The sequence below is a fragment of the Caenorhabditis elegans genome, chromosome II, assembly GCF_000002985.6.
Source record: "Caenorhabditis elegans chromosome II".
Taxonomy (NCBI): domain Eukaryota; kingdom Metazoa; phylum Nematoda; class Chromadorea; order Rhabditida; family Rhabditidae; genus Caenorhabditis; species Caenorhabditis elegans.
This window is the reverse complement of record NC_003280.10, coordinates 6274195-6302027: the sequence shown is the minus strand read 5'-3', so window position 1 is coordinate 6302027 and position 27833 is coordinate 6274195. Positions and strand designations below refer to the sequence as shown.

Sequence of the window (27833 nt, the reverse complement as noted above, 5' to 3'; positions counted from 1 at the left end):
AGAATGAATACTGGTAAAGTAGACTTAAAAACATCTGAGTTTTTTGAGCAACAAGAGACCCACACTCGTTCTAAAAAGAAATATATCTGGAGCACAGGAAAATCTAAACTTAGGAGACACTTTTTTGTCAACAGAACACTACCCACAATGAAGCAACACTGATCTAATGTTACCTTATCCTCACTTCTATTCATCATTTATTCTTGCCTTTTATACATCGATATTTGTGTTTTTTGCTTCTTCTCCAATGTAGCCATTATTTTCTTCTCATCTCTTTTTTTATTTTTGTTTCGTTTTATTTATGTAATTTATTTATGTAACCACTTGTGATGGTTTGTATCTATTAATGTGTGTTTTTTTTCCTACCTCACGATATCTTCTATCGTAATAAATTAAATTAAATTAAATAAAATTGTCCAGATCCGGGCCTCCAGTTTGAAAAATCCTCTATTTTTAATCTCTCTAAAAATCCGTTATTTTTTGAGAAATGTTAGCTCAATACTGCCAAATTGTTTCTCGCGCTTGATAAGGTAGATCATTGTGTGAATTCTTAACTTTAACAAAAGAGAACTTCTTAATTCAAACTTCATTACTATAAAAATCTAATTTTTAAATAAATCAATCGAGTTTTATTGTGTCATTTCCTCCATCCATTGAACGAGTTTGGAATAGCCATTTTTGGATAAATACTGAAAATAAACACTGTTTTAGAAAGACTTATACTAATCTTACTTTTTTCAATTCAACATGAGTATCAGCATCTTCGAATGCTTTCTTGAGAAGTTGCTTGTTTAAAAGCATTTTCAAAGGATGCAATAGTGGCTGCTCATTCTTGATTTTGAAGCTGAATTTAATTAAGGTTTTTTACTAAAAGTTAAGTATTACTCACTACGTGGCCAGCATTGAGAGAGAGACCACCTGCTTGTATCCAAGATCATAATAAAAAAAATTCTTATCTTCTTTGTTGAGAAGATTTTCTGCACAAAAGTTGTTGACGAAATTTTGATCAATCATCTCTTCGAATTTTTTCGAATCCTCTCTGCTGAGTCCTTTGAACGAATAAAAATGGAAGTTATAATTTATACTCTTGCATGGCAAGGTGCAATGCTGTAGATCCACGATCGATAGTCTGAAATACAACTTTTTAGCTTTGGTAATGTTCTGAAAAACTGTATTGATAACTTACCCAACTTTCGTCACTTCAGATTGCAAGGATTTCGCTAAACCGGGATGTTTTGTCTGAGCTTTAAACCAAGTGAAACGAGTTTCAGTCGTTTCAACGCAGTCAGTCGACTCGGATTCAGTTCCAACTCCTGTCCAATTTTCGTCCATCTTTCGCGACTTGGCTTCTGGCTCCACAATGGTCGAATCACGACGGTTGACTCTTTTGCGAGTGGCGTTGTAATGACGCTTCTTCTGAAATATCGGATATTTACACCGAAAATAATTGATAAATCATATACAAGCCGAAGAAAGATAGCTTCTATATATCAGGAAACAACGACTCACTTCAGGAATTGGGCGTCCACTGAGCGTATTGTTTGATTCTGGACCTTGATGATTAGGGTAATCGTTGCCATCCTGTTGCTCCAATGACTACATTTGATCTCGAATGGCCCTCTCAGCCAAATCATCGTCAACTACAATCTCTGGTGAATTGAGTATGTTGGCAACACCCGAATCACGTTGAACTTCCAACATATGAACATCATCCAATAGACCAACCAACGGATTTGGACCCACTTGAAGCTGATCAATCATTCCATCGGTCGGTGCAGTCTCCACTTCTTGAACAACTTCCTCAACTTCTTCAATCCTTGAATGTTAGAGGTGCTGGAAATTTTGATTGAATGCGATTAATAAACTGAAATAGTACTCACGGTATGCGAGGAATCTGAAGAAATTGTGGAATTGCCATCGATAAGTGTGTTTGGAGGAGGTGAACTCCCAGCCGATCCAGGAACCAAAATTTATTTCAGTTTTGTCATCAATCTAGTTGAACTTTTAGGCACAGGCGCAATGCTTGTGGGCGGAAGCTTCAAAGAAATTAATTTTTTCCAAAATTTCAAAGCCCCGGTATTTTTTGATTAGGACTTGGCAAATCCCAAGGTCTTGTGGGCAAAACTGTCAAGCCACGCCTTGCCACATTCACGTCACTACGATACTCAAATATTTAGCGAGAAATTCAAAAACTAGTTAACCAACAAATGGCGCAAGCAATGGAGGTGTCATATATCGAAAACATTTCAGCTTACCTCGTGCCTTGACTGAGTCCAAAAGTTCGAGGAGTTGCAAATTGGAATCGAGGCTCCGCGTCATTTTGATGGGCTCTTGGAGTAGCCGGGGCATGTTGACCATCATTCGCCATATTCTGAAAAAAGAAACAAGCTGTCAGGAATAGGAAAAGTTTAAATAATCTCCCGACATCATTTTAATATTACTCACCTGAACAATAATTTTGTAGGGCTTCCAGTTCCCGTTCGTATCTTTGATCATTATGTCCAAATCCATGATATCACATTCCATGGTTGTTGTATTAATCAAAAATGATTTATAAATCAATATTGGTTTCATAATTCCACTTGGGCAAGTTTACAGCGTGGCAGCACGGTAACCTAGGAATAAAAAACTGTTAAAAGTTTTCTTTCATCTTTTCTCTGCGTCTCATTTTTCAACATTATCTCGTTTTCTTTTGAGAAATAAATACATAATTAATTTGACTGAAGATGAGAAACCATCTGAAAAGTGCAGTTATATATATATATATATATATTTATTTATTTACCAGCCGTGGACCGCTCTTTCGGCGCGGCCCCCGACTTCTGGGGCAGAAAACGATTTTTTTTTCTGAAACTACCGTAATCTCACAGTACTTCTACCGTACTACTATTGTACCACTATAGTACCCCGACTATATCCCTACACTACTAACCCCAACTCACTATCCCTCCAGAAGCGGAAACTTCACAGACTACAACGACTACATATATAATTTCACAAATACCATATACCGTATATTCTCTATTAGTGCTGCATCTCCAGTAGTACTGCAGACTCTATTAGTGCTGCACCCCATTTTCTACTGAAAAAGTCACTCAATAGTTTTGACATTTCGGGGAGTGTTTTTGTATATTTTTGAAGATTTCTAGTTAATTTACAAACATAATTGAATTATTGGGTAATTTTTGTTACAAAATTTCACAGGTTTAATGGATTTCTGCTTAAAAGATGAAAGAAAACTTTTCACAGTTTTTTATTCCTAGGTTACCGTGCTGCCACGCTGTAAACTTGCCCAAGTGGAATTATGAAACCAATATTGATTTATAAATCATTTTTGATTAATACAACAACCATGGAATGTGATATCATGGATTTGGACATAATGATCAAAGATACGAACGGGAACTGGAAGCCCTACAAAATTATTGTTCAGGTGAGTAATATTAAAATGATGTCGGGAGATTATTTAAACTTTTCCTATTCCTGACAGCTTGTTTCTTTTTTCAGAATATGGCGAATGATGGTCAACATGCCCCGGCTACTCCAAGAGCCCATCAAAATGACGCGGAGCCTCGATTCCAATTTGCAACTCCTCGAACTTTTGGACTCAGTCCAAGGCACGAGGTAAGCTGAAATGTTTTCGATATATGACACCTCCATTGCTTGCGCCATTTGTTGGTTAACTAGTTTTTGAATTTCTCGCTAAATATTTGAGTATCGTAGTGACGTGAACGTGGCAAGGCGTGGCTTGACAGTTTTGCCCACAAGGCCTTGGGATTTGCCAAGTCCTAATCAAAAAATACCGGGGCTTTGAAATTTTGGAAAAAATTAATTTCTTTGAAGCTTCCGCCCACAAGCATTGCGCCTGTGCCTAAAAGTTCAACTAGATTGATGACAAAACTGAAATAAATTTTGGTTCCTGGATCGGCTGGGAGTTCACCTCCTCCAAACACACTTATCGATGGCAATTCCACAATTTCTTCAGATTCCTCGCATTTGAGCAGCCACATTCGGCGATTGCTCTCTTTCTTCGCTTCGTTCAACTTATGTTCTTCAATTTTCTTATCAATGTTCTGCTTTATGGATTTATTCAGTTCTTAGCGAGAGGATCACGGATCTGGGAAAAGAGTGGAGAGCGGTTAGTTTTCATACCTGGAACTTTGGGTACTCTCCGATCAAAATGTTTTCCAGGTGCTTCGTCGACTGCTCAATCGAAGGTACCCAAAAATGCTATGGCTGGTTTCGATGGAGTAGTTTTGTACTTTTGGTTAAAGAAAGATGGATAACTCTTCTGTAGAATAACAGAAAATCGAATATTCGGAGAAACAGCCTGCACTTGAGCAGAAATGAGTTTTACTCATAAGTGGCATGGTCAGTGGCATGTTCAGATGAAACGTAAGTTTGAAAGTTACTTTTCAGAACTTTTTGCAATAATTTCAATAAGAACAAAGACAAGAGCTAAGTTAATTTATTTTGTCTTTTGAAATTTGAAAAAATTTTGAATACAAAAACAAAAATTAACTGAGTTCGCAATTCGTCTTTATTTTTAGAAATTAAACAATTCAATTTTGAATAAATAAACTGCGAGAAAAAACCATTTTACGTATAAAATAATTGTTTAAAAAGTGCAACAATTCCTAAACAATACCATTTTCAGAGTGGAACAATATGGATGAGGTGTGGATAGACGTTGTCGAGCAACGAGCACGTGCATTGGATGAAGCTGATACAATTGGATGGTATGCAGAGGACACGAGCAAGTCGAGGATGGACAAAGTCCAATAAAGGTAGTTTGAAATAAAAATATATTCTCTTTATAAAATAGAGACACTAATAAAAATTTTAAATTTTTATTTGTCTCTATTTTGAAAATGTATTTTCTTTATAAAATAGAGACACCAATAAAAATTAAATTTTTATTCGTCTCTATTGTGAAAATGTATTTTCTTTATAAAATAGAGACACTAATAAAAATTTTAAATTTTTATTCGTCTCTATTTTGAAAATGTATTTTTTTCATAAATTAGAGACACTAATAAAAATTTTAAATTTTTATTCGTCTCTATTTTGAAAATGTATTTTCTTTATAAAATAGAGACACCAATAAAAATTAAATTTTTATTCGTCTCTATTGTGAAAATGTATTTTCTTTATAAAATAGAGACACTAATAAAAATTTTAAATTTTTATTCGTCTCTATTTTGAAAATATATTTTCTTGATGAAATAGAGACACTAATAAAAATTAAATTTTTATTCGTCTCTATTTTGAAAATATATTTGCTTGATAAAATAGAGACACCAATAAAATTTTTAAAATTTTATTCGTCTCTATTTTGAAAATGTATTTTTTTCATAAATTAGAATTAGTCAGTGGGATGGTCAGTGGCATGGTCAGTGGGATGGTCAGTGGGATGGTCAGTGGGATGGTCAGTGGCAGAGCGGTTAGTTTATATAACTGGAACTTTGGGTACTCTCCGATCAAAATGTTTTCCAGGTGCTTCGTCGAATGTGGCTGCTCAATCGAAGGTACCCAAAAATGCTATGGCTGGTTTCGATGGAGTAATTTTGTACTTTTGGTCAAAGAAAGATGGAAAACGTTTCTGTAGAATCTCAACAGAGTGTTGATCAAAAAATCGGAGAAACTGCCTACACTTGAGCAGAACTGAGTTTGACACATAACCGATATACTTTTGGAAATGCAGCTTGTTGTTTACGGAAATGTCAAAGTCTTTAACTGAGTCGTTTTTGGTAATGTATGTTCAGATTAAATTTCAGGCGAGATGTACTCGCCGTCGGTTAATGACTTAAAAGGAAATGTTTTATGATAATAATTGGAATTATTGAGACTGGATGGGAGTTCTGTTTTATAGAGAAATGTAATTTGAAATTGGTGCTTCGTAACATCACTAATATCAGTTTCTGTCGAATATGAAATTTTTTTTTATTTTTTTTTTCGAAATAAATATGAATGCACCGTCTGTTTTTAACAATTTCTACCATATTCAATCTGCTACAAATACTCTCTATGTCTGTTTCAACGTCATCTGACTTTGCTTTGCTTTTTGGTCGTTCATAACAGTTGTTGAGAGTGTGAGTGTAAGAAGCGATGACCCAAACAGTTTCTCAATAATTTTCCATCTATCCAACAGGGATTCAACACGTTAACCTGAAACATTGTATTCATTTTAAATCGGGCATTGGTCTAGTTTGAATTTGAAGTGTTAAACATCAACTTTGAACAGTTAGATAGTGACTCTAGAGCAACGAGCGCCCGATACGAAACATTATCAAAGAAACGTATATTTCAGAACTAGAAACATAGCAAATTCATGCTTTACCAACTGCTTAATTCGCTTTCCTTCCTTTCAATTTTTCGCACATTCGCGTGCCTGTCAACTGCCTGATAGGCTTTCTGCCTTCTTTCTATAACCCCCATCATGCCACACACGCATTTTGTGTGGCATGATGGGGGCTATAGAAAGATCCGAAAAAAATGTCCAAAAACTACACAAACACCGCGGTTGAGATCACTTTTTTTCGCTTCCAATTGGGTTACAGTGAATTCTGTGGAATATATCAAGATATTGAAAACCAAATTGCCATTTTAAGTTTTAAAAATTTAAAATGGATACATTGTCAACTTAAGCATAAAGGATCGTTGGCTGGCAAGGAAGAAAAATCACAAAATTTGGGGGAGCTTACTTTTTTGACTTTATAAATTTTCACCAAATGTCACTTCCGTCACCGGTAACCAATCACAAAAAAATTTTCATGAAATGTTTTTTAGAAACAAGGATACTTTTATTATATAATAATGAAAATAAATCATTGGATAAATCTCATTTAAAAATCTCAATTAAGCTAAATTGAGCCTACTTGCGCGCCACGGTCGACTGGGTTTTTGAGTTTCTTGAGGTCTGTGCGGCTGTAGGTAAATGTTAAGTTTTATATGTCATTATGTTCGATTTTTTCTATTCAATAAAATGTATATATTAACTTGTTTTGATCGCTGTCCAAGAAAAAGTTACAGTTCCGTAAAGTGGTCGCCATAATTATGGACCACCCAGTAGTTATCTGAATCAGTTGATTAGTTTCCCTTCTTTTCGAAACTTTGATAATTTCTGGTAGAGCAGAGTCAACCAAATGAACATCATATAAATACAAATATTTATTCAGTTGATAGTTTTTTGGTGTATCATTTCACTAAAAAGAGCTATGACTTGATGGGTGATTACATATGAATATATGTAAGAACAAATAGTAGAACAGTGTAGGTAATGGTTTCGAGTTTGATGTTTTTTCGTTATTCTCCAAATCAGGAAAGTGTGAATAAAGTCATTACTGGTTTGAACTGGTCTTGAACTCTTTAAGTGGCTCTTGAAGTGGATCTCGGTTCAAATTTTGACTTTGTCACACACTAGTGAAAAGTACATTAGTAAATGAGTCTCTCAGTAAAAGCCAACTTTTGGCAATTTCCGATGGCGACAGTTTTTATTTTGGTATACATCAAACACAAACACTTTAATCCCTTCTTTCTCCATACTCTATACTTCCATTCAATGTCCTCTCCGATGATAATAAAAAACATGTGAGTATGTCTGCGTCTCTTCCAGAATCTGCGCACACAAATATGTGCTGCTATGGAAATGCATGAAAATCAAGGGAGGAAAGCAGTCTTCGAGAGCAGTGGCGCCAGGGCTCGTTTGTGCACCACGTCGTCTTCTTCTCATCGATTAGTGTGTGACACCTACTACAACTCATCATATTTCTGAAAGTTCATTTGACCTAATCATTTGTTTCACTTTCTGTCTGATCGTTTTAATTGATTAGTTTTTGGCGTTATTAACTCTGACTGACAGTACTCTAATCTTTCCATGCACAAAAATATCAGTCCCACGTGCCAAGAAGGCATTCGAGAAGCATGCATCACTTTGAAAAATGCTTGTGATCCCCAGTGAGTTTTGATATTTTGTGACAATTAATCGGGGAAAAAAGACAAACAAAAAGTCAAACTTTGGTATGAAAATCTCTTAATGAAAAGTGGCAATTTTCAGAGTACTTGACAAGGCTGCAATCCGAATGAGAGAGTACGAAAATGAGTTCGGTCGAATACTTTATACAATATCAATTTTAATAATGTTCTCATTTGTCATTATTCTCCTAATGGTACGATCAATTCGGAGAACACAATCAACAGTTGAGGTACGTTTGGAATTTCACAGTAGACAATCGAACTGTATGAAATTGTATGAAATTAGAGAGGACCGTAGGTTTTTGTATGTTGTTTGAAAACAAAAACCCGGTCAAATCAGAAGTTTTGTTACAAAATTTTAATAAATGTAGAAATTTTGAAAAAATGCTAATAACTTCAGTATTAAGCTACATGAAGTTCTCTATATTTCAGATGGATTCGCTCCTTGATGCTATGCGAATTCGAGAAGAATTAGAAATACAGGAACGTAAAAGAAGACGATTGATGAGAGCAAAAACCCAGGTATATTTATGAAAATACATCGAAAAAAAATTAATTCAAAGTTGTAGGTGACTGCATGGCTCGTGAACAAAAACAAAGAGAAAGGACCAGAAAAGCGAAAAGATAGCGAATGGAAGCCACTTCCAAATGGAACAAGACCAAGAGGACATTACAGGTAATTAGCAGAATTTTTTAGAGAAGTTATAATCAGGGAAACTAAAGAATTAACAGAAATGGTTTTCTATTTGCTTTTATATAACCTTTAATGAATAATTATAATTACAGCATATCAACAGTCACATCAGACATTCCGGAGATTGTAGTAAGTGCTGACGACTGCATACATTCTGATTTTCCAAATCGTCCACATACTCCTGCAATCTCAATGATTTACGATTTTGGAATTGCGTCACCGGATTTAATAGAGCCCGATAGGTGAGAAAAGATGAAAACAGATTAGTAGCCAAATATGAGACACTACTAAAAAATGGCTTTTTGGTGGTTTTTATAATATTCTAGCGGTGAAACGTTTATGAAAAATGTCGAAAGTCTTATTTATAAATGCAAAATAACAACACAATCGTATTGAATTTGACCACACCGGCGTTCTAATAGATGAAACTTAAAAATGAAACATTTCATACAATAACAAAACATATTTCAGCAAATTCAAACGAAACCTCAAAGAATAATATATTTCAGCCGTAAGCCATCAATTTCCTCTTCAACAGCAATTCCCATGTCATCTTCGTCATCTTCATCAATGAATTCATTGATTGAACCAAATATGAATTCAATAAAATCAAATCCTCGAACATATTCGCTTGACACAAACGCCTCCACGTCATCGAGAACTCCTCGTGTTGATTGTGACGATAAATCATTTAGCTTAGACGTGTAATTTTGTTCTCATTTTTATATGCATTACTTATTTATCTTCACCATCTTCATTATTTTGTCCTGTGATCGTCAAATCGATTCGATTTTCAATCAACTTGTCGTATATTTACACTGCTTATGTACATTGGATGATGACTAACAGTAATTCTTTTTTTCTGGTTAAAATTGAAAAAAAGAGAAATGAAGTATTTTAGAAACCGATAAAGAAAATGCTTATTTCAAACCACCGACTCAAGAGGCAATATCGAGACCGCTTGTCATTGATGGATGCAACATTGGAAGAAGTGCCTCTGGATATGCTAGAACGTGGGTTGTCCAGAATATTTTCTCAATTCAATGCTTCCAATCATTACAAACTTCTGATATTGTTGAAAATTGCTTGTTTTCAGTCCACTCATTAAAATTTCGATGATTTTGAGCAAGCTCTTTTGAGCAAGCAATCTTAATGCCCCACCTTGGTTTTTGACGCCAACTTATGTCATAAGTTTGATCTAAAAACAGCAGTTTGGTTCAGAAATTGGCAAATATTTATGCAAATTGTGCCAGAAATGAATAAAAGCATGCCCTTGGTAGATGTCTGGTAGATGGTAGAGATTCCGTGGACACGTGGGAAATTAAGTCGTGGCTCTGTTCTTTTAATGAATTACAAAAAATAATACGCACAAATTTCTGTATTTTTTTCAGTCACGTGGATTGTGCTGGCCTCGTCTCCGTTGTCCGATGGCTTCTTATTCGTAGATTTGACGTAATAATTTTTTAGTTTTCTTTAATTTCCCAATTACAAATTTCAGGTGACTGTTTTCCTGCCTGTTGTTTACAACAATGTTAATAATTATAACTCGAAAAATGCGGAACTACTTGCAGTAAGATAATCTTTGTTCTCTAGGCTTTTTGGATTCTGATTTTTGATTTTCTCAGAAATTGGAGCAACTTGGTATTGTGACATTCACGCCGGCTAGAAGTGGTCGGGGACTACGAAAGTGAGTCAGAGTCGGAATGAAGTCAATGTGGGCAAGTCACGTGTTTTTCAGGGCGTTTATCAATTATGATGATTTGTATGTGGTTTCGTATGCAGCCAGACATGGAGGTACAATTGTCAGTGGAGACAAGTTCAAAGATATTCTCAATCAACCGTGTTACAGGTAACATTCCTATCATATTGTAAACTAGACTAGGACTTTTTCGGCTTTTTTAAAGCTATGCATTAAATTCAAATTTAATATTACACTGGTTTTAGTGACTTCCACCACGTCATCAGAAACCGAACAGTCGATGTAAAATTCCGACCGCTAACACTCGATTTCGTCGAATATCAATCAGATCGGTTTTATCGACATGCTCCCGAACTATTCACATGTAAGAAATTATTTCTATTTTTATAATCGAACATCATCTAGAATCTTGTTATTTTCAGATGAAAACACTAGTCAACGAACCGAATCTTTGCGTCAACGACTATTTGCGTTGCCTCATGAACCGGACTATAATCTTGTGAAAAATTCGAAACGACAAGTGACTGATGAGAGGAGAGCTTACTTGTGTGCTGAACTTGAAGCTATTCTCATTTCAATGAGTTATGCAGCCGGGAAAATGTTTCGAGATGTTGCAGAATTGCCATGTATTGATAATGTATGTGTACTTGTCCAATTGCCAAAAAATAAGGAAATATTTCAGTGTTTTCATGGATTAAGAGTGGAAGATGTTGCTCCGAAGAAATTTGCGGATGCATTCTACAGAAAATATCCGAAACGAGAAGGAAGATGTGATTTACTTCAAGAATGGGTTATGGAGCCTGTTGTAGAAGTTTCTGAGAAACAAACAAATAGCAATGAACTAAGTGATGATGTTCTTGTTCCAACTCCATTGCCTCTCCCGGAAAAGTCTAGTCAATCTGTCGTGAATGTTAATAAAGGAAAAATCGAACTTCCAAGAGATCATTCCCTTGGGTCGTTGCTTCAATGGTTCACACTGGCTGAAGAAGCAAATAAAATCAAGAAATAATAATCGAAATATTGATTTTTGATTGAGATCTGTTTCATTTTTACAAACAATTCGATAAACGTTTCGATTTTTTGCATGTTTTCTTTTTTCTATCTCTCGATTGATATCTTTGAATGACCTGACGGGTGCACGTGTTGAGACAGCTGTCGTTCTGAGAGGACAGGAGACTTTAAACTATTCAGTTAGGATCTCTTTAACATCAGATACTTTTGCTTTTTTGCTCTTTCTTGTTTTCTCGAAGATTCGCAGAAGAATCAAATTTGCTGGTCTGATACATCTTATCATTTCGGTCTTGATAAGAAGTTGAAAAAAAATTTGGTGTTCGCCGAAAAAAAGTTTCTCTTTTTCCTTGATTAAATTCTATTTTCCAATTGATAACACCACTTTCTCTTTAAATGGCATTCAAGTTCCGATAAATTTAAGGTCAAATACTGCCCAATAAATAGTGTTCATTCAATTTTAATGTGAATTCATTTTCTTATCTTGTCTTATCGCAATTTGTCCATTTTCACTAGAAACATCATATCTTTATATATTTATTTTATCTTATTCAGGTAAAAATGTCTGCAGCTCCGGCTCAATTCGATGGCGTTGAAACTGCTTTGGCTGAAAAATTGGACGGAGTTTCTTTAGATGAAGTCGAAAGAATTCTTTATGGTAGACCATACAGGTTTGTTTAAAATATAATGAAAATTCGCAAATACTTTATTTTCAGAGCACTGGAAATTTCTTCTATTGCGGAAAAACTAGCACAAGATGGTGATTTCCAACTGTCTGGATACATTGTGGACGCTCAAAAAGAACAAACAAGAGCTCCAAGACTGGTGAGCAGAAATTATAAAATTAAATTGTTTTAAATAACTTTTCTGATAACCAATTTTGTAGAAAGGAAGAATATTGTTATGGGAGATGTTCTGTCTGTTTCTCGTATTTAGCTTTTCATTCTTAATCTTTGAGCACTGCAAATATTAGGTGGAAAAAGAGAAAAAGAGAGTCCCAGTTTGTTATATATATTTGAAAATATTACCATTTTTTAAGGTTCGCGTTGCCGCTATTCAAAACAAAATCCACCGTCCAACTACAGACAGTGTCGTTGAACAACGTGATGCAATTCATCAACGTGTCGGAGCAATGATTGAAGCTGCTGCTTCCGCTGGAGCTAATGTTATTGGACTTCAAGAAGCTTGGACAATGCCATTTGCATTCTGTACTCGTGAACGTCTTCCATGGACAGAATTCGCAGAATCTGTATACACTGGACCAACTACACAATTCCTTTCTAAATTGGCCGTGAAACATGATATTGTGATTATTTCTCCAATTTTGGAAAGAGACGAAGAAAAGGATGATGTTATTTGGAATACAGCTGTTGTGATTTCTCATACTGGACGGGTTATCGGAAGATCTAGAAAGAATCATATTCCAAGAGTTGGAGATTTTAATGAATCTACATACTATATGGAGTCCACACTTGGTCATCCAGTTTTTGAAACCAAATACGGTCGTATCGGAATCAATATTTGTTACGGACGCCATCATCCACAAAATTGGATGATGTACGCTCTTAACGGTGCAGAGATCATCTTCAATCCATCAGCAACAGTTGGTGCTCTCAGGTTTGTTGATTCAATATTGAAACATTAAAAACATGGAAATTTAGTGAACCACTCTGGGGTATCGAAGCACGAAATGCTGCCATTGCCAATCACGTCTTCACAGTTGGAATTAACCGCGTGGGCACTGAAGTCTTCCCAAATGAATTTACCAGTGGAAATGGGCAACCAGCGCACAAAGACTTCGGTCACTTTTATGGATCCAGTTATATTGCTGCTCCTGATGGTAGCCGTACTCCAGTGAGTTTATTGAGGTTAAACTTCAACAATGAGTAACTGCTCAAAAATTTTTATAACTGTTTCTCTCTTTTAAAAAAAAATAGCTTGAACAAATCTGATACATATTTTTTTCAGGCATTATCTCGTGTTCGTGAGGGAGTTCTCATTGCTGAACTCGACTTAAATCTGTGTCGTCAATGCAAGGATGCTTGGGGATTCAGAATGACAAACCGTCTCGACATGTACGCTCAAAAGATTACGGAAGTTTCCAACCCGGACTATCGTCCAGACATCAGAAGAGAGCAATGAATCAGTTTTGTTGTTGACATTTCAATTTATGGATGATTTTTCTTTGTTTTCTATCACCTGATTATTATTTGAATCGTAAATAAATGTAATTCAATTTAGCTCATGATTTGAACTAATGAGGTGAATAGTAGTAGATCAGAAGAGGGAGATGACTCAACTTGTTGTACTTGATAAACTTTAAAAGAAGCAATCATGTGGAAGACTGAAGCTTTATAAACTTACTTACTAGTTAGGTGATATATACTTCAGCTCTTTTGCTTTTTAAAAGAAGTTTTCTTTAGATATTTGATAAGATATTTATTCTAGTGATAATATTTTTGCTGTCGTTACTGAGGCAACATATAGAGAAACTAGGCACCAATATTATAATCACTAGTTTCTGATAACCGCCCATCTCATGTTATTTTCCCTTCTTCTTGAGAATTTTTCCTAGTTCGCAGTAAACCAAAATTATTTTGGAATTTTCGTACTACTTTTGAATAACTATTAGATACTACTTTAAAGGTTTTGTTTTGTATTTTGAGATTTTGTATGCGGTATTGTTAATTTTTGTCCCATACCAGACTACTCTGATTGCCGTTCATCCAAGAAAAATGCGTTTATCTACAATTTTTAAGTAAAATATCAATTATTATAAGATGACTGTTTTTCATGAAAATTGAGAGAAACTCAGCAAGCGGAACGGCTTGACCAATTAAAAATACGATTTTTTATAATGAAGATGTTCGTAAGATTTTAGTGTTTAAAAACATCTATGTTCACTCTGTCTTTATTGGGAAGTGGAGTAATCCACGACTGGATTACCGGTTACAGTCCCAGGCTAGAGCATGACTTGAATTATAGCCCAGTGAGGTACCACCAGGCAATGTACCTGACTCCCAGATCCGCAGTCTATAGAACGGATCGTCCCTTTTTTAAGGTCGCCCTGTCAAATCTAAGGAAGTAGACATATTTGTTCACAATGAGCAACAGTTAAAATGAAATAAAAATTTGGATTTTGAAATGTTGTGTGACTAACTCACTCATAAACTAAATTTAACTATTATGGAAATGAAGAATATTTAGTACTTTTGTTTTGTTCAACAGATTTTTTTTCCATAATTCCATAATTCAGAAATTCATTTTTCTTTTAGCGATTTCAAATCTTTCAATTTACAGTTGTAGATTAGGCTACTTTTTATTTCCGACTTTATTGTATTCATTTTGTATTCAATCGAGGTGTCTAGAATTATGGTTTCATTGAACCCAATTTTTTTTTGTTTTTTCCGTTTTGTATAGTATCAGACACTACTATTTTCATGGTGCTGTGGCAGATCCCCAGTGTAAATTTCCATCTGATTACTACAACTTGTATTGTTTGATGTTTTCAGTTGTTTCACAAATCATTCATATTCATATCTTTACAATTAAGAAGTTCTTAAACTCATATCTTTACAATTAAGAAGTTCTTAAACACATTTTTGATATCTCTGGTGGCTCGAGGCAACTTGGCTCCTCCTTCCTACTTTTTGTGCATTATTCTTCTTTTTTCTCGAATTCTCATTCAAATTACCAGTTTGCCTTACTTTATATATGCTCTGCACAGAGCTCCCTTTCTTAAATTCTTTTTCTTCATATTTATAACTTGCTTAAATTCAAATAATGGACAGCATATCTCGTCGTGCAAGATTTCGTTTTGGCAAGATGCTCAATTCTGCTGCTGCTGTTATCAATCAATCAACACTTCGTCGTCGATCTCATTTTGCCCGTTCTGCTACAACCAACAGCTATGGACCGATTCCTATTGACGGTGATAGTTCTATTCCGCTTATGTATTCTTCTCAGTAAGTTTTAAGAAATTTTTCATGATAGTTTGGTGTTTTTTTTTCAAATTTATAAACTTTAAATAATCAAAAACAAACGTATTGCTCAGCGTTTAGAAAGAATATATATAACTTCAAAAGCCTGTAGTCGTGTTGTAGAAATAATTTTTCACCGTTAGACTTCTGTTTAATTAATTTTCAAAAAACTAAAGCACATCTAATCAACACTCTAAAGTTATTTGAGTTTTGTTCAAAATGTGTTTCAACCACACGACATTCATTTTCATGTAAAACCCTGTTTCAATAGGTTTTAAAAATTTCAATTCAATCTAAAAAGTTATTTGCATGAATAGTCTTGAAAATTATAACTTAAGTTTTTTTCAATTTCCATGCTTTTTCTGTGAGTCTCTTGTGTGCGTTTTTTATAGGAAAAGTTCCCATGGAAAGTGTTTAGCAACGGGGGAAAATGTACATGCCAACACACTTTGAAACATATTCTTCACTCGATTTGTTTCTACTAAAACATTCTACGTATCTCGTTTTTTTTCATATTGTCCAATATATAATTTAAGTTTTTCTAATAATAAAACTCTCATCTAATGATTACTTCCCGTAATTATAGATATAGAGGCACAGTAATTTTTTGCATAAATTATGGCAGTGTTTAAAAATAAATGTGAAGTTCAAAAGTTGAAAATTGTGACGAATAAATTTTTAAACGCGTCCCATAAATATGATAAAAACGCCAGTACTCATTGAAAATAATTTCAGAACAAATTCAACAGGCTCAAACAATTCAATCGTCTCTATTCCAGGCCTCGGGAACGTTTCAAATGTAGGTAATTTAATCTTTGGCTATAACTGGTACAACATTATGAAAAAATAAAAATGCAGTAAGAGAAAAAAAATGACAGCGGTTTTTTTAAAACTGCTTATGAAGTTATTAAAATGCGTTGAGAAATTTGCAGCTGATCCAAGTCAGATCCCTCGAACAATCAATGGAAAACGATTTAAACGCGATAACTTTGAGTGAGATTAATGGAAAAGGAGAAATTGTTCCTTATATCAAACCAGAAACGGATCAATCAAAGATATTGGCTGGATTCATAAAAATAGCAGAGTACATGTACATTACGGATAATCGAGAGTTATTGGACAGAGATGAGTTGGCATCTGCTGGAATAAGTCATGTCGTTGTAAGAAATTTAAGGCCTTTATTTTAGAATTAAACTATTTTATTTTCAGAGTCTCGGAAACGATTTGCCACTGGCTGTAAGTGTCACTAGACGGGATGGGCATCTTGTAATGATTCCTCTCACTTTGTTTCATGAAACTGATGTGGATCCAGTTCAACCGTTTAAGGTAACATTTTGAGCTTCTAAACAGAAGATATTCAAAATATTTTTTATTCAGAACCTCTCTGCAAAGTTTGACAACGTCAACTTGTTCATTGAGAACGCTCGTAAAATATCTCAAAAAGTTGTCATCTACAGTAAAAATCGCCAATGGGCATACTTTGTAGCGGCTCAGTATAACGTGGAGTATGATTTTTACAAATTATTTTCAGTATTAGACTTTTATCATTTTCAGTTACTACGAGTTGGAGCCAGGAAAGGCATTACATCATTTAATGAAACTAACTGGAGAAGAATGGGTTGATCTACCAGAAAAGTGTATGAAGAGATTGAAAGAATGGAAAAGTCTTGGAGAAAAACGAAGAGCTCAATCACCAACTGAGAGAAAGTTGAGCTTGTCAATTAATAGTATTTCTAAATAATTCTAATAATTTTTTTCTTTAAGAGAAGTTAGTCTGGCTTTTTAGAAATCGGTACTTTTCTATCTCGATTAAGGTGATAATATGATTTATTCTAAATAAATTCAATTTGAATTTCAATTTTATTTCTTGAAATTGTTGACTTGATTTTGGCTCTCCGAGTTTTGCATCATGAAGGCATTCTGTTTCTATCAATATTCATCAAAAGGCGAATACTTTGAACTTTATCATTGGAAAGAAATAAGTTGAGATAGTTGGAATTATGTGGGGAAAATGAAAGGATTATTATTTATGATATCTCAGGTTTGATACGTGGACCTCTCATTTGGAGACTGGACGACCGTTTGATTTGTGGTTTTGTCGATAATTTCTGTTTAACTCTTTCAAAATCCAGCCATGCATCATGCTCAATTCGTCTGATTGCTTCCTTTGATTTTTTGTCGGCTAAAAGATTTCGTTTCCAATGCGGAATTCCTTCTCTTTCAAATTGTTCTCTGAAGTACTGTGGAGAATAGTGCTGCTTGGCCATTTCAATTTTTTCCAGTGTCTGAATTTATTACGTAATGGTTTTATTAACTAGATTCCTTCACCTTTTTGTATTGATTTTCAATTTCCACTCGGTTTCTCTCTTCTTGAATTGTTTCCTTTGTAGGTCTTGCTTCAAGTCTCGGCGTTCTTTTTATGTCTGAAAATTAATCTGCCAATCGATTTTCTATAGAAATTGCTCATAGAAATTGCTCCATTCAAAAATCATCACCTACTGTAACCATGAAATATTTTTTGTTAAGTTACCTGTGCTATATGGAATTTCTGGAAGATCGTCTACTGTAATTTCAGGAGCGTATGGTTTGAATGTTAGATTGAACCTTTCCACTTTTTGTTTGAGCTCATCAAATGGAATTGAAGCTTCAAAAAGTACGGTGTCGAGTTCATCCAAAACTTCTTCAACCGTATTTCGACGTCCTCCAAGACGAGGAGTACCCTTTGATGATGACCTAAAATTAGCAATTAGAAGAAATGTGTAAAATTAGAAATGCTCACGTCAAATGTGTTTCCTCTTTTGAATAGTCGACAGACGAGGGGCGTTGAAATACGTCACCGATTACTTTATAGTCTTTTTCTGAAAACGATGTTTTAAAAGAGGCTTGTTTGCTGATTCCGAGTACGTTGAAAAAGCAGACTACTGGATTTTTCGTGTCTAGAGAAATTTAGTTTCAATTAGTATACCCCATACCCCAGTTGAAACGTTTTTTTTTTTCAAACACAGACTGTACTTTTTAACCGATCTTATTCCAATATTCAATTAACATATTTGTGAATTGAAAACGGGTTTACGAGAATGCAGTATAAAAAAAGAATTGCCGTCATAAGTGAGGTATAATAATTTTGACAAACCTTGTGGAACTCGAATTGTATAATCAACTGGTGGTTCTGGCGGTGGGACATAATGCAAAAACTGTTGTGATCTTCTAATTTGATCTGATTGCTGATTTGGAAAAACTCTTCGACCAAGACGTTTCGGTTGAGACGATCCGGACGAAGACGACATGAGTACCTGTCGATGAGTTTTATGATAGCATTGGAATTTGGATGGAAGCGAAAAGAGTTGGTTATCAACTAAATCGAAACGAATAACTGATTAGACGAATAGGTTGTAGACAAAGAGAGCGAAAAAAGAGCACGGAGTCGGTGTCATGAGGGTGGTCGGAAGCATGACCTACCGTTTTTGCTGGGATCGCAGATTTTAATTGTTGATAAGTTTTAAGGGGTTGTAAAAATTAACTTTATTGAACGATATAAAAGTGTGAGTGTAGTATTCAATCAATAATACACGTTTCATAAACGAAAATTTTAAACAAAGGATATGTCCTAAAATTAGAATTCAAGAGTTTCCAGTTTGTACGGCAAATTAAAAAAAAAGGAAAAATGTTAGGCAACATAAAAATACATATTGTCGTCATAAAATAACACTTTAAAGTTTCTACAGTTTCCCATGAATATTATTTTCCGTGTAGAAATGAAAAATTGACAAATTCGGGACCTTTTAAGGTAATAACTTTTTTTTAATGAAGAAAGAAAATAATCGAGTATGTTCAAGAGAATGGAACAGGGAATGCCAAGGGATGTAACCACAATAGAACCTTATCAGTTAACATTTTCAAAAGGCGTTAAAACTCAGCGGCTTATCGTTTTGAATGTCCCACCCCATTTATTTTGAAATAATCCTCTAGAAAAAACTTGTAGTGACGGTGGAACACATATTTTATATGAAACAGATATCAAATAAATTCGAAGAATATTATTCAGTGAATAAAAAAAATTGCTGATGGATCAAACAGACTCTAAAAGTCCTCTATTAAATTTCAATATTATAACTTCGTTTAACCCAGGCATGAGCAACTGAAGAGAAGAGATGGGGTTCAAGACTATTAGAAAAAATAGGGTATCTATCAAATTTTGAAGGATCATTTGTGGTATTCCAAAAGATTTGAAGTTTTTTGAAAACTTATTTCAATTATGGAATGCTCGTACATCTCACTTGATTAATGAATAGTAAGATATGTATTGTACTAATGTTTCAAGCAAAATAACGTTTTATGAAATACTCATAGCAAAATTTTTAACTTCAGCGAATATGTGTTTTGAAATAGTTAGAGCATACAAATTTATCTAGAAACAGTTCTGAAACTTATTTGAAAAGTTTGTCAAATAATTAACGGACTCCTAATAAACCCACATGGACACGAAGCTGAGACAGAAACAAACAAACAAAAGTGGAGCTCCAAAATGCGGTAGTGTTATCAATTCGGACGGTGCAAACGATAAATGTAGAAGAAAGTGGAAACATAGTGGGTCTAGAAGAGAGGGAGAAAAGTGTCGAAAAAGGTAAACATATTCCTTGGCACGGCGATTCGGTTTTATGGCATGTTTGTACCTGCATGTGGGTAAGAGAGGGAGAGAATGAGCTCACAAGTGGGTTCCTTGATGATTCCAAGGATTTGGTTACACTTTAATTAGAATTCTCGAATGGAAAGTATATGTACTTTATCAAAAGTTATATTACAAATATAAAATATTCGATCAACAACTTTGGCAGTCCGTACTGAAAACTTTCCGTTTTCAAAAACAAATATATCATGTTGGGCATGATAGATATGATAAAGAAGAAAAAAAATTAAAGATCTTTTAATTTCAATAAAATATGATGTGAAAAAGAAAATCCAAGATATAGGAGATATAATTTATGATTGTTTTTGTGCTCGGTATGTTTTTATCAATTCGATTTTTTTGAAGTTTTGAACTCTAAAATTTTTAATTTTGCTTCTAAAATTGGATTTTGAATAAATCTCCAATAGTTTCTTTGAAGTAGGGTATACTGTAGATGTATTTTTTGAATCGCCATCCAGACATTGCGCCTTGTAGGTTTCTGGAATTAGCTTTAAAAGTATGAAATAGAGTGATAATTCGAAACTTGTGACTTGATTTTGGGTATATATTTTTTCGAATACTTCAAAGAGTTTAAAAAATTTTTTATATGCGTGATCCTCTATTTTTAGATTCCATTATCATTTTTTCTCCAGTATCCACATTCCACTTACCAACACCATTTCCCCTCCGGCACCTTTTTTTCGTATGTTTCTCTAATTCTCATGAATCATTCCTTCCGCCTCATCAGAGCAAAACCACAATATAACATTTCTTTTGAACAAATACAATTTCACAATGACCTTCGATTAGGTCAATCCATCCTTTTGTCATCTTTTGCATATAATTTCAACTTATTTTCTCAATTTGTTTAGCACCGATTTTTTCTCACTTTCCATTTTTATAGTTGGTTTACAATCGGCTCATCATGGCATCTAATTTTATAAAGATCTACCTAGATAACAATGCAACTACTCCATTGGATGATAGAGTAAAGTCTGCAATAACTGATGCTCTAGATCTATGGGCAAATCCTTCGAGTAATAATGAAAATGCATTGAAGGCTGCTGATGCAATTCTAGAAGCAAGAAGTCATCTCGGAAAAATGTTCAATGTAGATGGAGAATGTGTTGTATTCACTTCTGGTGGTACAGAATCTAATAATTGGGTTATTGAAGGAACTATAAGAAATGCTAAGAAAGTTTCAAAACTTCCACATATTATCACTACAAATATCGAGCATCCGTCAATATTGGAACCATTGAAGAGAAGAGAAGAGGACGGAGAAATTAGTAAGTTTAATTTCATTCTGAATATTTTTCTAACTTCTTCATTTTAGGTGTCACATATGTCTCTATAAACCCTTTGACTGGTTTTGTTACTTCTCAATCAATTCTTGATGCACTGACATCCGATACTTGTCTGGTAACAATAATGTTGGCAAACAACGATACTGGAGTTCTCCAACCCGTATCTGAAATCTTTCAAGCTATTCGTGAAAAGTTAAAAACCAATGTCCCATTTCTCCATTCTGATGTTGCACAAGCTGCAGGAAAGATCCCAGTTAATGTTCGATCGTTGAGTGCCGATGCGGTTACTGTAGTTGGTCACAAGTTTTATGGACCGAGAAGTGGAGCGCTGATTTTTAATCCGAAATCTAAAAGGATTCCTCCAATGTTATTAGGTGGAAACCAAGAATCTGGATGGAGAAGCGGGTATGTTTCACTTTTTGTCAGATTCTCCTTATAATATATGATTTTAGAACTGAAAATACTCCGATGATTGTTGGATTGGGAGAAGCTGCAAAAGTTTACAATGAAGGATTTTTGAATATTGAGAGTATTCTACGTCAGAATAGAGATTATTTTGAAGAACTTTTACTGGTGAGAAGCTCTACACTTGATACCTAGAAATTTAGAATTCTACAGAAACGACTTCGAAACTCGCACATAATTCATTTTATTGGATCCCAGAGACTTCCAAATACATCAAGTGTGGCTTTTCTGGATTATCCATCCCATGGCTGTGATCTGCTGGAAAAGTGAGGATCAAATTCCGAAACATATCTAACAGTTTTGTTTCAGATGTCAAACATTCAACGCTTCAACTGGTGCAGCTTGTCACAAAAACGAGTGTAGTCCAATTCTCAAAGCTTGTGGAATTCCGTTTGCAGTTGCGTCCAAGACTGTCAGAATTAGTTTTGGAAGATCAACAAAAATAGCTGAAATTGAGACGGTTGTGGATGAGCTTGTGCAGTTGTGCTCCCCGTCTTAAGAAGAACAGCCGCAATAACTATTTTCATGAAATTTTATGCAATAAATTATTTATACACTGATCTATCTGTATCCGCTACAATCCTAATATTTATGACGAATTAGACCCTTCATCATGTCGAAGGTATTTCCATCATCACCGATTGAGAATATTTTATCCGGGTTGGACTTGCTGCGTACTTGCAGGTATCCGTCATCGTCGATTCCTCGAATCGTTACTCGTTCATTGAAGTCTGACAGTAGAACTTCTTGTTGTCTGTAAAAATGCAAATTTGTATGTGTAGAGGAGAAGAAAAACGTACGAATGCAGCCAGTACTCGTGATACTTCTTTTTGAAGGTTTCCGGGCCATTATCCTCATAGTCCTTCATGTAATCTGAATAATATATTTTGAAGTTTTAGGTTTAATAATATCAACATACAAGTGAATTTGTTTATTGTTTCCGCAATCAATTGTTCTTTTGTAATCCGTGTTTCGGCTTCTTTAGGCAGCATATCATTCAAGCACATCGTCGGTTTATCGTTCGAAACATTCATTCCACATCCGATACTGACTCGGAATGAATCATCCCTAGTACTGCACTGAAGAAGCATTCCACCAACTTTATGAGATCGTTCACAATACAGATCATTTGGCCATTTGATATGCAGTGGAAACTCTGGATATCCAGATAGATTCCGTGCTGCTTCAACAAGTGCCACACAGAAAATGTGCTGGAGAATTGGAAGATGTTTTGCGATTCTGCTCTTTTTTGAGATAGAAAAAGAAAAGTTGAACATTGCCATCCCACGTGGACAAAGGAACTCATTTCCACCTCGTCCTCTTCCGCTGATTTGACGATTTGCAATTACAACTACACTTTCGAGTGATGGAATTCCGGCATTCACACTAAAAAAATTAATTATTTTTAATAATTTTTATTTCACAAGGACATACCTTTCAATAATATCCATTGTAGTTGTTGCTACATCAACAAGCAGTACGACTTGACCGATTTTTGAATGAATTTGTTCGAAATAAAGATTGAAGTCAAAATTTTTACTGGTTCCAGCATCAGAATCCCGGTTAACCACCTCGATTGGAAGAAGCTTCTCAGTAGCTTCAGGAAGTCCTAATTCTTCTACAACATCACTTTTCCTGAGCAGAATTCGCGGCTGTAAACCAATTTCTTCGCCCAATCGAAGGCCAGCGATGCTTTCTATAATTGAGTCATATTCAGCAATAAGAATTCCTTTGGTTAATGGAGGCATTGTCGTGTCACAGACGTTTACTCCTACGCTTCGTAGAGAATCTTTCAGTAAATTACTATCTGAAGAAAAATAGAAAATAATAAATAATAAACCAATGAACACTGACTTGGTGCTATCAATTGTTGAGTTGTTGCATCAGAGAACAATGCTGAAGCATGCAGGCTTCCGTTATTTTGCATATACAAGAACAAGGGTGCATCTTAAAATAATTTTCATAATTAATTGAAACTAAATAAAAACATACCTGGTTCTTTCTTGAGTACAACTGTGAAATTTGCTCCAACACTGACATCTTTTGAGCGAAAAGTCTCATTAATTGCTGTCGATTTCGGAAGCTTTTTCATATTCTTCTCAAGAAATTTCACGAATTCCTTATTTGTATCTTTCAATTTGTTATTTTGACTCCCAAATGCAAATCGAAGAATAGAAGCGTTCGCTTTACTCGAATCACAACCTGTGATACTTGCCAATAGCTTATTCTGGCAGACAAAAATTATTTTTCCGTTTTGATTGAAATATGCTTGAATTTTCTCCCATGCTTCATCGTCCAAATCGTTCGTAGACGCAAGTATTACACAAACCTGAGAAGTTTTTTTATACAATTTTATTTTTTGTTCAATATTTAATTTTCTCACCGTTGATTTTTCTGCCCATGGCTGTTTTTTCAAAGCTTGAATTGACACATTAAAAACAGTGATCTCATCTGGAGGTAAAAGAAATGATAATCGATGACGGATATCAGAATAAAGACTATCATTCCCTCCGGTATATACGAGAACAGAGTTCGGTTTACACATTGCCTTGAATGATGAACTTCTTGATGTCAGGAACTGGTAAAGTGGTACTTGACGAACTGTGGAATTTCGAGTAGCGACGCGATGTGCTGAAAAAATAAAATTTGCAAGCATCCGGATAAAAAAATCAATAGAATCTCTATAGCACACAAATAATAGGCATGTGACCTTCTAGTTAGGTGGTCGTTTATGGCAAGATGTTGCATTCTTGGCGGTCGTTTGTGATGTTTATCAAGAACTATCAAAGCACAAAATTCATTCGCAAACTTACGATTGGCTGCAGAAGTGAATCCGCGTAGAGATCGATTTTGATAATATTCAAATGAAGGACTGACAGATCTTCCTCGATCGCCTGTAAAAAGTAGAGCAATGTGACGGGCATTGCTAATAACTCTAGGAAAGTTCATCGGAACAAGGCAAACAAAAGTGCGAAGCCGTGGCCGTATATTACTCAAATTCTAGGCCTCAAGAGGGAAAAAAACTTACTTTCCGTTGAGAAAGCTGAGAAACGACGCTGGGAATTTTGCCGGTTATTGTTGGCGACGACAGAGGTCTGTAAATGATATTCAGTATTTTAAAGAAATAAATAAAAAATATTGTAACGCGAAAATCAATGAGAGACGCAGAGAAACAAAACATACACTTCGTTTAGAACGGGCAGTTTGTTGAGCAAGTGGAGGAAGTCGAGAAAAGTCGATTGTTGGAATCGTAACTCTAGATGGACTTCGTGGAGGCTTCGAGTCTCGCGGAGGAGATTCAGAATGACACGAGGAAGCTTCACTTATTGGTCTTTCAGAATCAGCTGGGGGATACGGTGTTGCTGAAATAATGCATTAAGAAAATGAACTTGAAGTTTGACCACATACGTGTTCTATCGGAATTCGTGATCTTGTCATTTAGATTATCACTTGTTTCCAGTTTGATGGTAACACTTCCATTTGCAAATTTGGAGCCATTTCTATTTTCCTTCTCAGGTTTATTTGCCGCATTTCCGTTCGTATTTTGATAAGCAAGTTTTGCAAATGAAATGTTTTCAGCATCCTCTTCAATTAATTCCCTTGCTGTATTGACAGTCTCCGAATCGGTTTCATCAATCATACGTAGTTCATCCATTGTGAAATGACTTCTGAAATGGCTCAATTTTCGATGGAAATATATTTATCAACTATAATTACTTTAATCCAGAATTTATTGGATGACAATCAGGTGTCCTTCGATCAGTTGATGATCCGTTTGAATTAGTTCTTGATGCTGAACTTTGATTCTTATATATTCCGCTGTTCGATGCTGCTTCTTCTGCTAGACTACTTGTACAAGAATCAGAAGTTGTTGGAGGATGACTACAGGAAGAAGACGATGGAAGTGCTCTATCCGATCGAAAAGAAGTAACGTCTTCTGTTGAGTCGCAAACCGACTTTTCCAGATGACGAATATATCTGGGCAAACTATTGAAGTCGACGGAATCAGGAATATATCTGTAAAGAAATGTGAACTTCAGATCTCAGACTTTTTGAAATATACCCGTTCGTAATACTATTACTAGGGCTTCCAAAATCCCGTTGATTTAGTTGTCTGATATATCGAGGAAGACTTCGGAATTCTTCACTTCCGCTTTCAAGAGTCAATTGACTGGATTCAGATTCAAGATGTTCCGGTGAATTACAAGAACGATAACGACGTCTTCTGGCTGAATTGGATATTGTTGCAGATGATGATGGACGGCCTCTGCAAATGGAAAATTGAGGATTGGATCGGAAGACGAGCAGTTTGGAAAACTGCAATTTTCGTGTCTAGAGTGAAAATGAAAATATTAAATTGTTGAGAAAAGTGTGATTGGATGGGGATTTTAGATGGATTTAGGTCATACTGAGGTGCAGATGGATAATCTTCAATTGAGAATATCAAATACCTTTTATTTCTTATTTTTTGCTGATAGTTGAATGTTGAGGATTAACAGAGAGATTAACTTTTTTTGAAGTGGAAATCTTTCTAACTTTTTTTAGTTACATATGTCAGCTTTAAGTTGAAAATTGGTATTAGAAAGTTAAAATTGTTATTAAAAAGTTTTAAAGTTAAAATAATAACTCACGGATGTCGTCGACTCGGGGACATGTCTAAATTTCCTTCACTTCCATATCGATCATTAGTCGAGAATTTCGTTGATCCTGTACGATCTCCCCAGAACAAATGCTGTAAAATTGGAAGAGGTCTCGGAAGGAGAGAATTCGATGCAAGTGATAACGTTGAAGTTCGCATTTCGGGTCGGAGAGATGACGTTGACGATCGATCTAATTCTTGTGGCGGTGCAAACATGCCTGAAATCGAAATTTTGATATAAAAATCCAGACAGAAAACTTACTGAAAATTTTGGTAACTTGAAAGTTTTCGTCAATGAGAAACTTTTCAGAAAATGCATCTACAACATCTATGAACATATCGAATGAGCAAGCATATAAGCATCGGGTCATTGTTTTGTGAACTGCCAATCGATCACACTTTTCGTGAAGCTGAAATTAAAAAATATATTTATGCTCTTAATATTTTATTTCATCAAACGTTCATATTTTATTTAAAAGGCTCTTGACAGAACACTCACTTTAAAATAGTTTGGTTCCAATTTTTCATCTCCTCCTGGCTCTTTTTGTCGTTTTTCCATGAATTCATCATGTACTACAAAGTATATTGAATCCTCTTCACAAGGCCATAAAGACGGACAAAATCTCCATTCGCTGGCACGAAGCGTCTGGAAAAAGTTTTTTTTTGAGAAATTAAATATATTTCAGCTTACTTCGAATTTTTCGGCATAAACTTGTATTAAATCAGTCTGCAAGACAAGTGTCGAATCGAGTTTTGGTTCACTAGTTGGTCGGTACAATCTCGATGAACTGGCTCTTTGAGTTGATAAATATTGTGAAGATCTGAAATATATTTAATATTAAATTAATCAGAACACAAGAACATACTTAATAATTGTTTTCCATATGAGCATTTCATAGTTTCTAGAAACCCGTTGTTGAGCAAGTAAGGCACGAAGGAAATTAGCAATATGACGTTTTCGAGCAGCCTGGAAGAAGTTAGGATTTATTTCTAAATTTTCGTTCAATTTTAGATTTTATTAACTTGAAAAATAATTTAATTAAATAAACATTCATGAAATTAGAAAAAAAAACTGCCGAGAATCGATTTTTTCGAACGCCTACATGTACAGTAGTATGTGAAAGGCATATACTGTTCACTGCGGGGGTCTCGCTACGATTATGTATTTGCAACAAAATTTCCTCCAGCTACTGTAGTATACGGCATTTTTTCTTCACAATTTTTTAGGTTTTAAAATTTTCCACATCGGTTTTCAAAATTAATAATTATTAAAAAATCTAAAAACAAACCTCAATGGCCGATGAAACTAGTGACCAAACGAAAAGTATCATTTTTTGTTCAACTGATAGTAATTTGATACTGAATATTGCAAATCTGCAATGAAAGTGTCAAACCGAATCA

General features: G+C 34.9%; 7 protein-coding genes, 1 non-coding gene and 2 pseudogenes across 13 annotated transcripts; 6 read left to right on the top strand and 4 right to left on the bottom strand.

Moving 5' to 3' along the window:
- Positions 1-629: 629 nt before the first annotated feature.
- Positions 630-2526, bottom strand: sdz-3 (annotated as a pseudogene). Its single transcript has 8 exons — positions 2446-2526; positions 2256-2371; positions 1881-2036; positions 1510-1833; positions 1187-1416; positions 890-1129; positions 733-844; positions 630-689 (listed from the first exon to the last, which is right to left on the bottom strand). Coding segments are annotated over exons 1-8 (1319 nt in total).
- An 826-nt stretch (positions 2527-3352) lies between these two features.
- On the top strand, positions 3353-3943 carry C29F5.5 (annotated as a pseudogene). Its single transcript has 3 exons — positions 3353-3433; positions 3508-3624; positions 3844-3943. Coding segments are annotated over exons 1-3 (298 nt in total).
- A 2164-nt stretch (positions 3944-6107) lies between these two features.
- Positions 6108-6128, bottom strand: 21ur-14881. The gene has a single exon (NR_051189.1).
- Positions 6129-7666: 1538 nt separating this feature from the next.
- Positions 7667-9576, top strand: mps-1 (MiRP K channel accessory Subunit). The gene is made up of 6 exons (NM_062862.5): positions 7667-7956; positions 8057-8204; positions 8407-8496; positions 8544-8650; positions 8761-8910; positions 9178-9576. Exons 1-6 carry the CDS (start codon positions 7877-7879, stop codon positions 9374-9376), a joined length of 774 nt encoding a protein of 257 aa, NP_495263.2. The 5' UTR covers positions 7667-7876; the 3' UTR covers positions 9377-9576.
- On the top strand, positions 9401-11446 carry nyn-3 (RNase NYN domain-containing protein). Its single transcript, NM_062861.6, has 9 exons — positions 9401-9516; positions 9570-9681; positions 10060-10120; positions 10167-10238; positions 10294-10355; positions 10407-10517; positions 10613-10731; positions 10790-11004; positions 11050-11446. Exons 1-9 carry the CDS (start codon positions 9504-9506, stop codon positions 11374-11376), a joined length of 1092 nt encoding a protein of 363 aa, NP_495262.2. The 5' UTR covers positions 9401-9503; the 3' UTR covers positions 11377-11446.
- A 484-nt stretch (positions 11447-11930) lies between these two features.
- On the top strand, positions 11931-13616 carry upb-1 (Beta-ureidopropionase). Its single transcript, NM_062860.5, has 5 exons — positions 11931-12046; positions 12092-12200; positions 12415-12992; positions 13037-13229; positions 13344-13616. Exons 1-5 carry the CDS (start codon positions 11937-11939, stop codon positions 13515-13517), a joined length of 1164 nt encoding a protein of 387 aa, NP_495261.1. The 5' UTR covers positions 11931-11936; the 3' UTR covers positions 13518-13616.
- A 1446-nt stretch (positions 13617-15062) lies between these two features.
- On the top strand, positions 15063-17211 carry F13H8.6 (DUF4238 domain-containing protein). The gene is made up of 6 exons (NM_062859.3): positions 15063-15340; positions 16091-16154; positions 16288-16515; positions 16565-16681; positions 16733-16860; positions 16910-17211. The coding sequence occupies exons 1-6, from the start codon at positions 15159-15161 to the stop codon at positions 17094-17096; spliced, it is 906 nt and encodes a 301-aa protein (NP_495260.1). The 5' UTR covers positions 15063-15158; the 3' UTR covers positions 17097-17211.
- Positions 17212-17303: 92 nt separating this feature from the next.
- Positions 17304-18644, bottom strand: F13H8.1 (Enhancer of polycomb-like protein; the record flags this gene model as incomplete). Of its 2 annotated transcripts, NM_001026911.5 has the most annotated exons (5): positions 17304-17640; positions 17684-17778; positions 17886-18088; positions 18135-18213; positions 18489-18644. In NM_001026911.5, 5 exons carry the CDS (start codon positions 18640-18642, stop codon positions 17383-17385), a joined length of 789 nt encoding a protein of 262 aa, NP_001022082.1. The 2 variants fall into 2 exon arrangements, with proteins under 2 accessions (NP_001022082.1, NP_001022081.1); NM_001026910.1 differs by lacking the exons at positions 17304-17640; positions 17684-17778 and having other exon boundaries at positions 17851-18088; positions 18489-18642.
- Positions 18645-20925: 2281 nt separating this feature from the next.
- Positions 20926-22352, top strand: scly-1 (Selenocysteine lyase). Its single transcript, NM_062857.7, has 5 exons — positions 20926-21310; positions 21358-21733; positions 21781-21901; positions 21947-22059; positions 22103-22352. The coding sequence occupies exons 1-5, from the start codon at positions 20947-20949 to the stop codon at positions 22290-22292; spliced, it is 1164 nt and encodes a 387-aa protein (NP_495258.2). The 5' UTR covers positions 20926-20946; the 3' UTR covers positions 22293-22352.
- Positions 22329-27812, bottom strand: bpl-1 (BPL/LPL catalytic domain-containing protein; the record flags this gene model as incomplete). 3 transcript variants are annotated; one of them, NM_062856.8, is made up of 19 exons in its annotated part: positions 27722-27812; positions 27299-27399; positions 27124-27253; positions 26932-27078; positions 26695-26842; positions 26425-26650; positions 25857-26060; positions 25511-25810; positions 25202-25461; positions 24977-25155; positions 24822-24888; positions 24607-24687; positions 24177-24424; positions 23786-24122; positions 23648-23740; positions 23228-23600; positions 22713-23179; positions 22594-22666; positions 22329-22547 (listed from the first exon to the last, which is right to left on the bottom strand). In NM_062856.8, the coding sequence occupies exons 1-19, from the start codon at positions 27761-27763 to the stop codon at positions 22376-22378; spliced, it is 3648 nt and encodes a 1215-aa protein (NP_495257.3). In that variant the 5' UTR covers positions 27764-27812. The 3 variants fall into 3 exon arrangements, with proteins under 3 accessions (NP_495257.3, NP_871920.1, NP_001379739.1); NM_182120.7 differs by lacking the exons at positions 24822-24888; positions 24977-25155; positions 25202-25461; ... (6 more) ...; positions 27299-27399; positions 27722-27812 and having other exon boundaries at positions 24607-24752; NM_001393097.1 differs by lacking the exons at positions 24822-24888; positions 24977-25155; positions 25202-25461; ... (6 more) ...; positions 27299-27399; positions 27722-27812 and having other exon boundaries at positions 22376-22547.
- Positions 27813-27833: the final 21 nt, after the last annotated feature.